Raw genomic sequence first — 15805 nt, forward strand, 5'->3', positions numbered from 1 at the left:
CAGCGTGCGCGGCGCTGCAAAAGTGTCTGGAAGGAGTCAGGAGGCGGCGCGCGACGGGGGAAGTTTGGCAAACTCTGCGCCGTGGGGCGCCTGGCGCTGGGGGCAGGGGGCGCTGGGGGGGGGGGGGGCGGCGCTGGGGAGCGGAGCGGCTCATTAAACGCAGGCGCCGGACGCTGGAGCCGAGCGGTGCCTTGCAAAGGTCAAGGAGGGGATGTGGAGGAGGCGAGGTTTATCCGGCAGGCTCTGTGGCGCAATGGATAGCGCATTGGACTTCTAGATCGATGACAGACGAAGTCATTCAAAGGTTGTGGGTTCGAGTCCCACCAGAGTCGCATTTTGCACCCTCCCAAAGTAATCGTGGGCAAGCGCGGCTGCTGGAGGGTAACAGCGGGTCGCCGAGTCGGTTCGTCTTTGTAGGACGTCAGTTTCCGACCCCCGCGCTTTGCTGTGGCATTTTTAAACATCAGTTAGGTACTTGGAAGGTCGGTGTCGCTACGAAACCGGTGTATTTTTGAAGGATCTTACTAGAAATCCAGGGGACCACTTATGAAGCTTTACCTCGAAATGTGTTTTAATTTTGGCCAATGTTATTTTAAAACTCCCCGGCTTTGTGGTGAAGTATTTTTAGCTGGTTAGTTGTGAAGTTATTTTTAAATTGGTTCTTTTTTAGGAATTGGTTCTTTTTTAGGACGCTGTTTAAAACACACAAAACCTGATTAAACAGGGAAACATAAAAATTACTCTGATATTTTTCCTTCAAAGGCTGTTTGGTTTTGTTTCTTTGATGTTATTTCAAGGGCAAGATTTGTTAGGGGAAGAAAGGGTTAGGAGTAAAAAATATAGGTTTTTAACCCCATTGAAACGATCCTTTGTTAAAATCAGTTTATTTTGAGGATGTTTTTTAAGGCCCAGGTCCTGCAAACACTTAAGCATGTGGGTAACTTCAGTCAAAAGAGTAGCCCCACACCTAAATGTCAAAGTTATTCAGCTGCTAAAGCTCCAGCCCTGGACCTAGGTGAAGTGCTGAGCTGGCATAGAGACTATTAACAATGAATTGCAGAATTGAGTGCAGGATCAGGGACTAAAATGTTATTTTAGTGGCAGATGGGGGGGGGTTGCATATTCTTACTTTCATCTGCCCCTGACATTTCTCCATACTCAGAGGAGATTACAAGTTTGATTTAAAACCCATTGAAGAAAATAGGAGTCTTTCCCCTGAGTGTTTCAGAGTAACAGCCGTGTTAGTCTGTATTCGCAAAAAGAAAAGGAGTACTTGTGGCACCTTAGAGACTAACCAATTTATTTGAGCATAAGCTTTCGTGAGCTACAGCTCACTTCCTCAGATGCATATCGTGGAAACTGCAGCAGGCTTTATATATACACAGAGAATATGAAACAATACCTCCTCCCACCCCACTGTCCTGCTGGTAATAGCTTATCTAAAGTGATCATCAGGTGGGCCATTTCCAGCACAAATCCAGGTTTTCTCACCCTCCACCCCCCCACACAAATTCACTCTCCTGCTGGTGATAGCCCATCCAAAGTGACAACTCTTTACACAATGTGCATGACAATCAAGTTGGGCTATTTCCTGCACAAATCCAGGTTTTCTCACATCCCCCCCACCCCCATACACACACAAACTCACTCTCCTGCTGGTAATAGCTCATCCAAACTGACCACTCTCCAAGTTTAAATCCAAGTTAAACCAGAACATCTGGGGGGGGGGGGGTAGGAAAAAACAAGAGGAAATAGGCTACCTTGCATAATGACTTAGCCACTACCAGTCTCTATTTAAGCCTAAATTAATAGTATCCAATTTGCAAATGAATTCCAATTCAGCAGTTTCTCACTGGAGTCTGGATTTGAAGCTTTTTTGTTTTAAGATAGCGACCTTCATGTCTGTGATTGCGTGACCAGAGAGATTGAAGTGTTCTCCGACTGGTTTATGAATGTTTTAATTCTTGACATCTGATTTGTGTCCATTTATTCTTTTACGTAGAGACTGTCCAGTTTGACCAATGTACATGGCAGAGGGGCATTGCTGGCACATGATGGCATATATCACATTGGTGGATGTGCAGGTGAACGAGCCTCTGATAGTGTGGCTGATGTTATTAGGCCCTGTGATGGTGTCCCCTGAATAGATATGTGGGCACAATTGGCAACGGGCTTTGTTGCAAGGATAAGTTCCTGGGTTAGTGGTTCTGTTGTGTGGTATGTGGTTGTTGGTGAGTATTTGCTTCAGGTTGCGGGGCTGTCTGTAGGCAAGGACTGGCCTGTCTCCCAAGATTTGTGAGAGTGTTGGGTCATCCTTTAGGATAGGTTGTAGATCCTTAATAATGCGTTGGAGGGGTTTTAGTTGGGGGCTGAAGGTGACGGCTAGTGGCGTTCTGTTATTTTCTTTGTTAGGCCTGTCCTGTAGTAGGTAACTTCTGGGAACTCTTCTGGCTCTATCAATCTGTTTCTTTACTTCTGCAGGTGGGTATTGTAGTTGTAAGAAAGCTTGACAGAGATCTTGTAGGTGTTTGTCTCTGTCTGAGGGGTTGGAGCAAATGCGGTTGTATCGCAGAGCTTGGCTGTAGACAATGGATCGTGTGGTGTGGTCAGGGTGAAAGCTGGAGGCATGCAGGTAGGAATAGCGGTCAGTAGGTTTCCGGTATAGGGTGGTGTTTATGTGACCATTGTTTATTAGCACTGTAGTGTCCAGGAAGTGGATCTCTTGTGTGGACTGGACCAGGCTGAGGTTGGTGGTGGGATGGAAATAGTTGAAATCATGGTGGAATTCCTCAAGGGCTTCTTTTCCATGGGTCCAGATGATGAAGATGTCATCAATATAGCGCAAGTAGAGTAGGGGCTTTAGGGGACGAGAGCTGAGGAAGCGTTGTTCTAAATCAGCCATAAAAATGTTGGCATACTGTGGGGCCATGCGGGTACCCATAGCAGTGCCGCTGATCTGAAGGTATACATTGTCCCCAAATGTGAAGTAGTTATGGGTAAGGACAAAGTCACAAAGTTCAGCCACCAGGTTAGCCGTGACATTATCGGGGATAGTGTTCTTGACGGCTTGTAGTCCATCTTTGTGTGGAATGTTGGTGTAGAGGGCTTCTACATCCATAGTGGCCAGGATGGTGTTATCAGGAAGATCACCGATGGATTGAAGTTTCCTCAGGAAGTCAGTGGTGTCTCGAAGGTAGCTGGGAGTGCTGAGTGTATTGGATTTTTAAGCCAGTCCCTAGATCCCTTTGAGGCTAATCTGAAGATATTCCATGGCTGAAAATTAATTTTAATCAAGGGGACATTTCTTTTTTTACCCTACAATGGTTTCTGAAACCATCCACAACACTGCTAAATAAAATAAAACCCAATACCTTAGACTGAAATGTAGCAACTTTGAGCCAAGACACGATATTTCTAACATATTGATGGCCAAGTTATGAATCCCTGAAAACACCAATTTATGGTTAAATGATGCGCAATAATAATGTGACAAACCTAGGCTGGCTCGACCAAAAGTTCACCCAGTTCATCAGGGAGCAGCACAAACACACAAGAGCAGCAGACTCATTAATGTCAGTATTGAGCTAACTCCCTGTCTAGGAATCTGCCCTTATTGTTTCAGTTGTGAACCTTTTGAATGGTGGGAGGAATACTTCAGGACATCTCTATTTTCCCTGACTTTATCGGCACACATTGATCTTAAAGGGTCTGTGTCCATTTTCCTTCCAGCCAAGGAGTGATTTTTTTCTATCCTTCATTATAATGGGCATGTCACTTCACTGATCTCTGCCTCACTTTCCCCATCTGTAAAATGAGAATAATGATACTGACCTCCTTTGTAAAGTGTTGCAATCTACTGATGAAAAGTGCTATATAAAAGTTAGGTATTAATTATTATTATTATAGAGGCACTAACACACTTCCAGTTAAAGTTGTATTGAAAAATGCATTTAAAGTGTGGATTATGGGTCCGATCCAACTCCTGTTCAACTCAAATGAAAGACTCTCATCAATCACAATAGAAGCGGGGTTAGGCCTTTATTTTCATGGATGTATAGATGTATAGAAAAACATTCAATATTTCCAAACTCATCCCACTTACTGATGGGCCCCAGGTTAAGTTCTTGTGAAAGTTGTGGGGCAGCTGTAAATGTGAAATTTAATATTATGATTGAACTTTTATATTGCAGTAGCACCTAAAGACCAAACAGCTCAGGGTCTTATGGTGCTTGCTGCTGTAGAAACAGGGTAAATATCAGGCCCTGTCCCAAAGAGCTGACAATCTATCAGACTCCTTCCTGAAAGTCAGCACCAGTTTTATAGCATTTCTTTGTGTTCTTCTAGATTAATACTGTAAAAATTCAGACACCTCAAAAGGTAACCCATTGATAGAGACAGACCTTAGGCCAAATTCTCTTTTCACTTACACCAGTTTTACACTGTAACTTATCTGGGGCTTCTCCTGATTTACACCAATAGGAAAGGAGAATCCTGATTCTACATGTACTTTGATTACAAGTGAGTTTATTGAACTGTCATTTATGAAAGATGCAGTGGTTATGTCATAACATTTAACAAAGAACCTTAAGCTCAGGATTTCCTATGGAGTTCAGAAATATAGCCCTAACTCTGTTAACGCAGTTTTGTTTGTATAGATGAGATAATAGATATACACACCCTCCATGTAGGGCAGTGAGATCCATGCAGAGCTATGTGATAAATGGACTTACCATGTCTCTTGACAGGTACCAAGCGGATAACAGGGCTCTCACTTTAGAGCTTATGATCAAGGCTAGGGCCACAAGATTATACCAGTTGAGACCCAGATCGGGGCCTGGCCATTAGAACTGGAGCACTTTTGGGGGACTTCACAGAAGCAGGAACGGGCTCAGCCTTTCCACTGATTTGGGAGGCAGCTCCAGTGTGACATTTGACACAGTTTTAGAAGTGAGTGAAACCACAAAGGGAGGGATCAAGGGAAGAGGTTTGGAAGGAGGGTGAAGAGTGGAGGAAGAGGAGAGGCAGGGCTGGAGTTACAGAGTCCTCTGTAGATGAAGAGATGACACTTCCCCCACAGGCCCTGTGGGAAGGTACACGTACCCGGCCAGACCCCTCCAGTCTAGCTCCCCCCACCCCAATGACTCTTTGAAGTGCATTCCCTCCCACACACAGCTCCCCAAGCAGGACAGGAGAGTTGCACTCCCTGCTCAGCCTGTCCGTGCACATTCTGGGCTCTGGGCCATCTTCTCATTCCCCTGTTCTAACTTCCTCTGCAGAATAGACCCACCAGCCCCTCTGCTGTTTCCTGGCATGAGAACAGAAGTGGGGAGGGTGAGAGGCTGGGCTAGGCCAAGCTCGCTGCAAGCGTTGTCTTCCCTTGCCCCTTCCGACCCCTCCAGCCTCTCTGAGAAACACCTGACCATGAGTCAGCGTCCGGGGACAGCCTAGTTTCCAAAAGGAAAAGGGAGCCAGAGCTGCAGTCAGTGCCATGATTCAAGTAGCAGGAAGGCTCGGGCAGTGCTCCAGGAAAGCGGGATGCATTTTGGAGGGACAGAGATGAGAGGAGGAGGTTGCAATACACAAGAGGGAGCATGAAGAGAACAGACTGTGGCCTCAGAAGGGACAAGTGCCAGGTGCAGGTGTTTACGAGCCTCCCCAGGCCGCTGGAGGGAGTTCGACAAGTCTGTCTGGCTCTCACCACTGGTAGCTGAGCACTGCAGCAAAGACCGTGAGACTGTGAGCAAGACCTCACAACCGCCTGCAGTGGCTTCCAGACACCGTTCACAGAACAGGAAGCCTTAGACCACAGTGCACTGGTCCTCTGTGCAGAAGGTACACGTACCTCAGTGCTCTGAGAACGTGTGGGGAGGCAGATGCTGTGCTGGGTCTGTCGCTGGAGGGACACGTCCAATGTTTTTGGAAGCTCTTTGCATCCCATTGTGGAAAGCCAAAACGCTGTCTGCATGGTGTGTGCTCTGTGCGGAGGGAGTGCGGTCTAATGGGTAGGGCATGGGGGCTGGAAATCTAGACTCCCAGGTGCTAGCCCTGGCTCTGCTTCTAATCCACTGGGGGACCTTAGCAAAGTCACTTGTCCTCTTTGTCACCCAGTTCCCCACTGGTAAATTGGGGATGATAAGATCCGTCTCTCAGAGGGTTGTGAAGATTAAACTGATGTTTGCAAAGGCACCCTGTGCTCCATAGGCACTGTGTCCCGTCCCACCTGTGGCAAAGTACTACAAATGCAGGGAGAAGCGATTAATCCCAACAACTGGCTGTGAACACTGGCTGAAAAGAGCTGATGCAGGACCAAACCCCAGGTTATCAACAGTCTGCAGTGTGTATGCTGGCAACAAGGTCTGGCTCCCAATTGCACCAATGCTGCCCTATCAGAGAGCAGGTAATTCTGCCAGCACAGCCACTATGGAAGATGCACATACAAAGCCTGCTTTGTGTCTGCATTCCACTTGGGCGACATGTTGCACACATACACACTGGTGACCTGTTTCTGGCTGCAGCAAACGTACAAAGAACAGACCCCTCCAAAGGATGAGGTTACATGTCAGATCGTCTGATCTGTATGCTGGGGGGAGACAAATCTGCAAGTGTCACCAGGGATTTTATTCATGAACAAGGACCGTCAGCCTCAAAACGCCACATTAAAATACATCCTGCTTTGGTGCGTCCCAGCCCAGCAACAAGAACTATTCAATCTGGGCTTTGTTATTTGCCTTATAAGTATAGAACCCAACTTAGTTACACCGCACAGAAATCAGTTTATAAACACTGACCCAGCACAAACAGCATGTGGAATCTGAGAGTTCCACTCCCTGTGGGATTCATCACCTCATGCTCACTCACTCTGTTCTGCAGATATACAGCCTCACGGCCCTGGAGTGCACAGAGAGCTAGTTCACTGTTTAAAACAAAGATAAAATCATGTGGAATTAGTGGGGACCGAAATCTTCTCTCCTTGGAGCAGGCAGAGACTGGACAGGGTCGGTAAGTGCTTCCCCCCTGGCGAGCCTGTCACTGTGCCTCTATTGTAAAGTGGAAGGGACGCAGTTGGGGACGAGAGGGGAACTCCGGGCCCGTGGCCCATTCAATCCTTGGCCTGTCTGCTGAGACAGTCAGCGAGGGGGATGCCAGTGGTGTACTTTGTTTTAAATTGTATGCAGCAATTGACACACTGTGGCACACGTGCCCTCCCAACTCAGTGGGGTTTGGTTTCACTGTGACTGAACAAGAGCCTAACTCCTTCCCAGCTGCCAAGGCAGGTATGCGACTGATCGATCGAGCTGTACTAGAGATACGAAATACATTCCTACATCTACCATCAGTGCAAGCCGGTACAACTGGGGGCAGAGCAGAGCACTAGTGCTGATCAGCTGCCACTTTGTCATAGGCAATGAGTCTGTCCAGGCGCTGTTTGGTAAATCAACTGGCTTTAACTGGGGTAGAATGATCCCCGAGGGCAGTGCTACTCAAAGTGGTGGTCCGCAGACCGCTGCTGGTCTGCGATCCATCGGCGGTCGGTCTGCGCGCATATTGGGAAAAAAAATTGCCAGTCCCCCACCCATCAGATAGCTTGAGAAGCGCTGCCCTTGGGAATTAAGTCTCACAGCTCCCCAGTGGGGTAGGTATTCAGCTAGGGAAAGTTATAGCAATCAGAAGACAAAAGTTACTAGATAGGTCCAGAGCTACTTTCACCCAGCTCTGCTTCCCCTTTTCCCCACTCCAGTATTACAGGATAACTGAATGCAGACCACAGGGCCCTACCATGGGGTCTTGTGAAGAAACGCAGCACATGGATACTCCATGGCCCAGTCTCTATTGGGATCTAGCTGGCACACTGCATGGTGGAACTTAGCTCCATGGGCCATATCTCTACGCTGAGGACTAAGACAGCCACAGGGTTCAAATTCACCTTTGGTGTGAGAAAGTGCAAATTCACTGACATCAGCAGAGCTGCAGCGGCTTACAACAGCAATGAATCTGGCCCTAGGTGCAGCCCTTATATTCTTGGCAACCCAGCATCTCATTTGGGCAGACTGATGCCCTCCACTGCTGTAGGAGAATTCCCAGGAGGAGTCTCGAACCTGCAAAGGGTTTAGTCATTGCTCCTCATGCATGGTGCCCAGTGAGGCTCCACCCCGTCGGTGTGAAGCCCAGTATGCCCCCCGACCCCCACAGACTTTCACACTCAAATAGCAGGGGGATGTAAGATTCCAATCTCCTCCCTCAGAGACTCCACCGTCTGCTCCCAGCGGTTCTCGTAGTAGAAATTCAGGACACAGCTGGCATTGCGGCCACTCTGAACAGCCCAGGGAATGAGCTCCATGGTCAGGATCTGCAGCTTCCTGCAATAAAGGTATGGAAATGGTTTTACTTTCTTCCCTGGGAACACAATCCAATAGCCAAACATATTACTGTACACAGCAGCACACAAGACTACTATACACTCTATCTGAGGGCCTTAAAGCACTTTAGCAGCATTAACTGACCCCCACCATGAGCAGGTCAAGCTCATTCTCCCCATTTAATTTATGAAGCAGTTATGGTCCAGAGAGGGGAAGTGTCTTACCCACGATCACACACTGAGTCAGTGACAGATCCAGAACAAGACCCACATCTCCCGACTGTCTCACGCTTGAACCACAAAACGATGCTGCTTCCCAGAAGCCAGTATGTGGGGTGCCTAGAGACAGCCCCAGGAAGAATCCCCAGGCCTCTGGGCTGAGTGGTGCCACTCATTGCTGTGATCCATTTTCTGAGTACATAATAATGTAATAACACTTCCATAGCACAGAGACTGGCAAATCTTGTTATCCCATTTTACAGTGGGGGAGATGGACAGCCAGAGAAGAGAAGTGCTAAGGACGCACTGCGAAGTCAGAGGTGGACATGGGAATAGATCCCACAAGGCCTGACTCTTAGTCTTTTGCTTTAACTACTCGATAAAACAATGCTTTCTGTTGCATGAAGACATTTCACTGGGTAGTGTTGGTAGGAACAGTGGTTCCAGACTGGAGGCCCTATTAGGATTCATGGCATAAATCAGACCTAGACAAGCAGGTTAATTCCCTTTAGGGATGTTGGACAGGTGCCATGAGACCTTTAATATTCTTGGGTGGGATAATCTCCTTCCACACCAAGCCCTCTTTGCCTATAAATATCTACGGAACATGAGTCCCCTCTGTCATGCCCACTTGCTACCATTTTATCTGGGATCTTGAAGACACACGTTATGGGAAAGAAAACCTCTCATTAATCAGACTTTTAAACTAGGCATAGGGTCTACAGAAGCCTGCAGGCTGATCAACCTACCGGGCATTGAGACGAACTGGGCCAAACACCGCTCCCAGAATGCACATGGGCAGGCCAGTCTGAATGGCTTCGAACCACTTCACCACAACCTCCCCTGGAAGAAAGCCAGAGAAGACCCAGGAGAATGAGAGCTCCCTATCTAGACACATGTCAAAAACAAAGTAATTGAGTCATTTTATTTTTCACCCTCTTCTTCCTAGTGAATTTTTTCCTCAGCTGCCTGTCTGGGCCACCATTCAGAGTGTACTAAGATTGTATGCGTTTCCTCTGGGTTCTAGAAATAATCAGACCCTAGCTTCCCAGGTAGGGTGACCAGATGTCCGATATTATCGACTCTGTCTTATATAGGCAATTATACTACCCCTCCCCCCACCATGTGTCCCAATTTTTCACACTTGCTATTTGGTCACCCTATTTCTAGCTAAGGAGGGGCCTCCTCCTATTGGCATTTGGTGATGGCATGGAGAACCACTGTCAACAGCTCAGTGCGCCGCTCTGGATATGATGCAGGAATGGCTGGGTTTGGCTCTGTGACACCTGTGGAGATGCTCTACAATAATTTATGAATATTGTGTGTTGACCTGGTTATGGGGTTGGTTATCGTACAAATAGATTGGTTTAGTTTAATGGGATGGAATGCTGGGAAACACAAACGGGAAGGAAAAAGAACGGCACCAAAGTAAGCAACTTTCCAGCACTGGAGGGTTGTTAAGGGACAGTGGGTGAGGCTGTCTAGGGGGCTACCGGAGCGGGGTGGTAAGCCATTAGGTAAGAGGAGGTGTATGCAGACTGTTGGTTTACAATCCTTTTTCTTTAAATGCTTTGGTCCTATTGTTAAATAAACAACCCCCTGATTTAGAAGGCCATCTGATCACTCTATTCACCATTGGTCACAGACTCCCACACAGGTGTCTGATCCCTGTCAGACCTGCTCAACAAGAATGGTTGTTCCACAAGGTGCTGTAGCCCAGAGCCTGATTGGGAGAATGGCAGATTTCCACCCTGGGACAGGTAAAGGCATGAGGCTGACACCTGCGGGGTACCCTTAGAGCAGTGGTTCTCATCCTAGTTATAGTTGTATGTCACCTGGGCCGCAGGTTGAGAACCACAGTGCCCCCCCCAAACCCCGACCCAGATCCCTATGCCCAACGCCTCCCGCCCAGAGACCTCTCCACAGAGTGGGGCCAGGAGCAGAGCCCAGGGCTGGGTGACAGGGACACTGGACCCCCAACCAGCGAGCTGACAGCCCCGACCCTGGAACCCTGGATCCCGTGGGGCCAGGCGGGGAGCCCCAACCCAAGATCCCGCTAGGCCAACCGGGCAATAGCTCTGACCCAGACCCCGCTGCACAGCTGGGCCACAGCTGTGTGCTAATTGGGCCGCATGCATCCCGCAGGCTGAGAACCACTGCCTTAGAGAGACCAGAAAGGGGACAGAGGTGCGGCTGGCCCTGTAACTGTAACATGCACAATGGATCAGATTCTCAACTGGAGTCAACGGGTTTGAGAATCTGGCTCTCTGTTTTCACTCTGACAGTTTGTGTATAGTCAGTTTTGCTGTTTTCCTTGTATAATCCGGTAGAAGCTGATCCAAAGCCCATTAGAATCAATAGAAAGGCTGCTACTGACTTCAGTGGATACTGGATCAAGTCCTTAGTTAAACTGACTTGTTTGTGAGGATCTCGCACCCAGCCTATGGGAAAAGGGAAGGAAAACTTGACTGTAAAAGGACAAAAACTGATCAGGGAACTCAGGGGCTTAAAATCACTATTCCAAGTGGCCCTCTAATTTACACTGTAAACCCAGGGTAGTAAGTATCTGGCCTGCTCGATGTTTTTCTGCTGCCCACTTGGCATATTTAGATTCTCCAGAATCTAAGATTTCTTTCCTTTTTTTTGGTAAAGCATGTTCCTATGTGAAGAAAGCCTTCAAAATGTGACAGGAGTGCAACCACTGCTCTGTTCTAATGCCCCAGTCCATGGCCCATAATTAAACTACACCATCTGGCCCTCTCCACAGAATGAGCATGACACTGCTGATGCAAATATCCTTGCTCTTTTCAGACAATGCTGCAAATGGGAGTTTTGCTCTTGACTTCAACGGGAGCAGAATCAGGACCCTAAGCTCTCAAGCCAACTTAACTTATTCTGAGGCACTGCAGAAGGATGAGAGCACGCCAGGCCATGCGCTGGTGTGAGACAGACGCACCCGTTGAAGGTAATCAAATAAATAAGCACCCATACTGCAGACCTAACATTCAGGTCCTATACAACAGTTAAAAAGTTCAACCTAAAAACAAAGGCTCTGATTTTCAAAGATGTCTAAAGGAGTTAGCTGCCGAAATCACATCATCATAGGTATTACTGTATTGTTGTCAGGCTGTTCAGGAACACTGAGCTACTTGCACAGGTTTGTTATTGTAGGGTTGCTCGGGATCCCTGAGCTGCTGGCATTCAAGCATATCAGAATATTAATAATACCTAGCTCTTTTATAGCACTTTTCATCGGTAGATCTCAAAGCACTTTGCAAAGGCGGTTACAATCACTATCCCCATTAAACAGATGGGGAAACAGACACAGAGCAGTGAAGTGACTTGCCCAAGGTCACTCAGAAGGTTGGTGGCAGAGCCAGGAACAGACCCCAGGTCTCCTGAATCCCAATCCAGTGCTCTATTTAACAGCAAGATTCGCAGCTTGGTAATCTCCATAATGTGACAAAAATAGATGGGGCTGGAAGGGTGGAGTAGGTCAAATGTCAAGCCTCTCAGCAGGCACCATGTCATCTTAAAATAAACATCCAAACACTGGGAAGCCCAGGCTCCTGCAGGGTCCTAAAGGCTTGTTCAGCTAACGGCAGGTCAGCAATTTCAGCCTGCCTCTTGCTATTAAGTTTATTCAGAAGACTAGACAGAGCTGATCTGCAGATAAGAGCTCAACTAAAAGAACTTTTCTCCTCCCATTCCCTTCTCGTGAATCCAGCCCACAATTGCTCAAAGCTCGTTTTGGCTTACGAAACTGTCCACTCATGCAGTCGTTTTCCCTGCACTGCAGGTTTCATCATCGGCCCTTCAGGGCAATGCCCACCCAACCTCTTCCTATTCAGCAATGCCAGTGACTCAGTGAGCATCTCTCTCATGTAGGTGAAGGGTGATTGTTCCTGGAGGCTGAGGTTCTCTTTTTACCCACAGAGCAGATGGAATTCTGACAGCGGCAAAGCAAATGTGCCCCACGCCCTGCCCCATCAGTGGCCTCCAGCCCCAACCTGAAGGAGTTCAGCCTCCATGGCTCATTCAGTCCTTGGCCTCTCTGATAAGGCAGCCGACAAGGTGGCCACGCTGCAGGGACAGGTTTTGTGATGTGGACATCTGGCCACTGGCAGCCTAGCTGAGACCTCCCCAATTCATTTCACACAGCTGCATGCTAGACGGTAATGACTCTCGGTCGCACCCAGTCTGGACTCACCAAGCATGTTGGTGGGCATGCCGAGGAGAGTATGCATCAGGTCATGGACTTCACGGTACCGCTGGATCACATAGGCCAGCTCCTCATCATCAACAAACTTGACCGGCATCCTGGTGTCCGGAGAAACCCTCTGCAAAATCAGAGCATCCCAGGTTCAGCCCCTGCTACCTGCCAGGAATTCATGTTTCACAATGATTCTTTAATAATAATAACCCTAGCTCTTACATATCACTGTTCATCAGGAGATCTTAAGGCATTTTGCAAAGGAGGTCAGAATCATTATCTCCATTTTATAGAAAGGGAAACTGAGGCACAGAGCAGTGAAGTGACTTGTCCCAGATCACCCAGCAGGCCACTGGCAGAGCCAGGAACAGAACCCAGGTGTCCTGAGTCCAAGTCTAGTACTCTATCCACTAGGCCCATTTAATTTCACTGGAGGCTCTCTTTAGGCTCCCCTGTCTGCTTTCTCCCTGTACTCCCAGATGGCTCAGACCCCCCTCTGGAGCCCATTCACGCTCTTCTCACCAGACAGATCAGCTAACGCCATCCACAGCTCCCAAACGCCCTGCTGCCTCCCAAGGGCTGCTAGGTCTGATACTCACATTACTGTCCAAAAACCGGACATATTCTCGGCCAAACGTTCCATCCGACAGACCCCGGAGCCCAGTCACGTCCAGGGTGGAGAGCCGGATCCGAGGCCGCTCTCTGCAAATAAAAAACAGAGTGGCTGAGTCAACCCACGAAACACAGCAACACCCAAGGGAAGCTGAGAAAACCAGGGCCAGCTGCCCAGACAGCTGTATTGCTGGAATTCACATCCTTGGCACGAGGGTTTTGCTGATGCCTTTCCCCATTGGCTCTTAAAGTCGGGCACAAACACTTTCTTGCCTATTATTTCACACCAGTGGGAATCAGGGCACAGAGAACTTAACGGGGACATAGCAGCAGTAAAGCTGTTATCTCACATTTCTGCAGCACCACTCATCTCTGAGGATGCCAAATTCTCTATGCACAGCACCTCTGAAATGCAGCCACCTCTAAGGCAACAGAGACAGGTACATAGCACCGTGCACACCAGTGGAGGCAGGGAGGGGTAAATTTCGCCAAAGGGCTTCACAGCAAAAGTACCATGGCTTCACGAAGCAAGCAGCACTTCAGTGGAGGGAAAAGTCTGTCCCAAAGGCAGACTGAATGCCCCCTCCTGCGGAGCTGTTGGTGCTTCAATAGCTTCAGGACCTATCACAGAGCACAGCTGGGAACAAGACCCACAGACAGAAGGCACCTTTTTCCGGGATGTTTCTGATTTTCAGTAAAGAAATTTAACGGAGGAGCCAATTCAAAGCACTGAAAGGCCAATAACATACTACCTTTGGTTCCGGGCTGAAACTCCCCATGTACACAGGCTAGACCTAGGCACTCTTAAGTCCTCCAGATAAGGATTAAGGGGGATTTAAGTTGTGCCTTGGACTTACCCTGCCTGTGCATCTGACGATTCTGTTTCTCTTGGTTGACACTAAGCTGCACTTCCTGTCTCATGCACTATTATTATGTAGTATTTCATTGCAGTAGCACCCTGAGGCCCCATCAGGGTCAGAGCTGCAACGTATCAGGCGCGCTACAAACACAGAGCAAAAGGCAGCTTCTGCCCCGAAGAATTTACAGTGTCATTAAGACAATACATGAGAAGTAGGTGTAACGAGCATACAGAAGATACAGAAAAAGGAGGACAAAGGAAACAGCAAGAAGAATGTGCACTTGCACAGACCCCGTACCAGCTGGCAGTTTCCTGTAGGGATCACAGCATAAGTGTGTCTTAAGGAGGGATCAGAAGGACAGGATTAGTGTCTTTCCAAACCAGCGTGGGGAAGGGGTTTTGAGTGTAGGAAGTGGCATGGAACAAAGTGAACAGGTTGTTGTGGGAGAAGCGGACAAACCGGTGATGGAGGCTGCAGTCGTTGGCGGGCTGATGCAATGAGATCCAGCAGCAGGCACACGGGGTGGAAGTTGCCATCGCCCTCATGAACTGCTGTGGGGGGAGCTCACATACACACAGTTTCCCACATCTTGAAAGAGCACATTCACCAGTAACAGCAGCAGCAAGGCTGAAACCGAAGAGGAAGTGGGCAGGCCTGCACACCTGAAGGAGGAGCGTGCCTAAGTAGGTTTACTGCTGTTCTTGGACTTGCCAAAAAGACCATTCTAAACATCAGCAGGGGAGCAGAAAATCTCTTGGGAATTAAACAATAATCCTCCTGTCCCTGTAAGTACAATGATTCCAGAGGCCTCCCCGTGTAGACATGAGCCTGTACTATGTGCCCAGAAGCGTGCGGTATAGATACAATTGCTCCAGCCAGAGAGCTGCCTCATAAGCTTGTCTCCTTCCCTGCCACAGGCCATGCAAGATGGACAATAACGCACTGTAGGATCCGATAACCTTCAGGGTCGTGCCTCATTTTATCCCTCAGGCTCCGCAGGGCCGAAGAGCCAGTTGTCTCACCAAGGACTGCCACCATATCTGAAAAAAAAAAAGGGGGGGGGGGAAGAGAGAATGGATGGGAAACTGATTGACAATAAAAGAGCAACAGACAAACAGCGGTTCTGGTTAAGAATGAAAATCCTGAGGACACAAGATAGGGCTAATACATTTTAGGTACTTATGTGGCCTTCAACACTGCAATATCTGAGCACCTCCAAGTCATTAATGCACTTCTGTATGGTAGAGAAGACCTATTATCCCCATTTCACACATGGAGAACTGAGGCACAGAGAGACTATGTGACTTGCTGGGGTCACTCAGGAAGTCTGTGGTGAAGCACCCTAACCACTAGACCATCCTCCAACCTCTGGGGTTTAAATTGCCATGCAACTAGTCACAAGTGCTGCACAGAGAGGGTTCTGAAGATCAGGAGTGAGGTGTGGTGGCAGAGCTATGTATGGGGCCTGGGACTGGAACAACAGGGAGTATTGCAGATTGGGAGTGAGGTTAGCAGAACGGGGAGGCTTGGAATAATAAGGAATGA

General features: G+C 48.3%; 1 protein-coding gene and 1 non-coding gene across 4 annotated transcripts in view; one reads left to right on the plus strand and one right to left on the minus strand.

Annotated features, from left to right (window-relative positions):
* The first annotated feature begins 239 nt into the window (after positions 1-239).
* TRNAR-UCU (transfer RNA arginine (anticodon UCU)) lies at positions 240-332 on the plus strand. Its single transcript has 2 exons — positions 240-276; positions 297-332. It is a non-coding gene; the product is annotated as a tRNA-Arg (tRNA).
* A 3689-nt stretch (positions 333-4021) lies between these two features.
* LOC140899394 (ubiquinone biosynthesis protein COQ4 homolog, mitochondrial) overlaps positions 4022-15805 on the minus strand; it is a 31483-nt gene continuing 19699 nt past the window's right edge. For 2 of the 3 annotated variants that reach the window (XM_073314824.1, XM_073314823.1), the window contains exons 3-8: positions 15204-15300; positions 13388-13490; positions 12786-12915; positions 10813-11016; positions 9325-9418; positions 4022-8357 (exon numbers count right to left, since the gene is read on the minus strand). In XM_073314824.1, the coding sequence (XP_073170925.1) occupies positions 8201-8357; positions 9325-9418; positions 10813-11016; positions 12786-12915; positions 13388-13490; positions 15204-15300 (785 nt within the window). In that variant the 3' untranslated portion in view covers positions 4022-8200. The remainder of the gene's footprint in view (positions 8358-9324; positions 9419-10812; positions 11017-12785; positions 12916-13387; positions 13491-15203; positions 15301-15805) is intronic. The other variant, XM_073314822.1, reaches the window with a different exon arrangement.

Source organism: Lepidochelys kempii, chromosome 16 (assembly GCF_965140285.1).
Source record: "Lepidochelys kempii isolate rLepKem1 chromosome 16, rLepKem1.hap1, whole genome shotgun sequence".
Classification (NCBI taxonomy): domain Eukaryota; kingdom Metazoa; phylum Chordata; order Testudines; family Cheloniidae; genus Lepidochelys; species Lepidochelys kempii.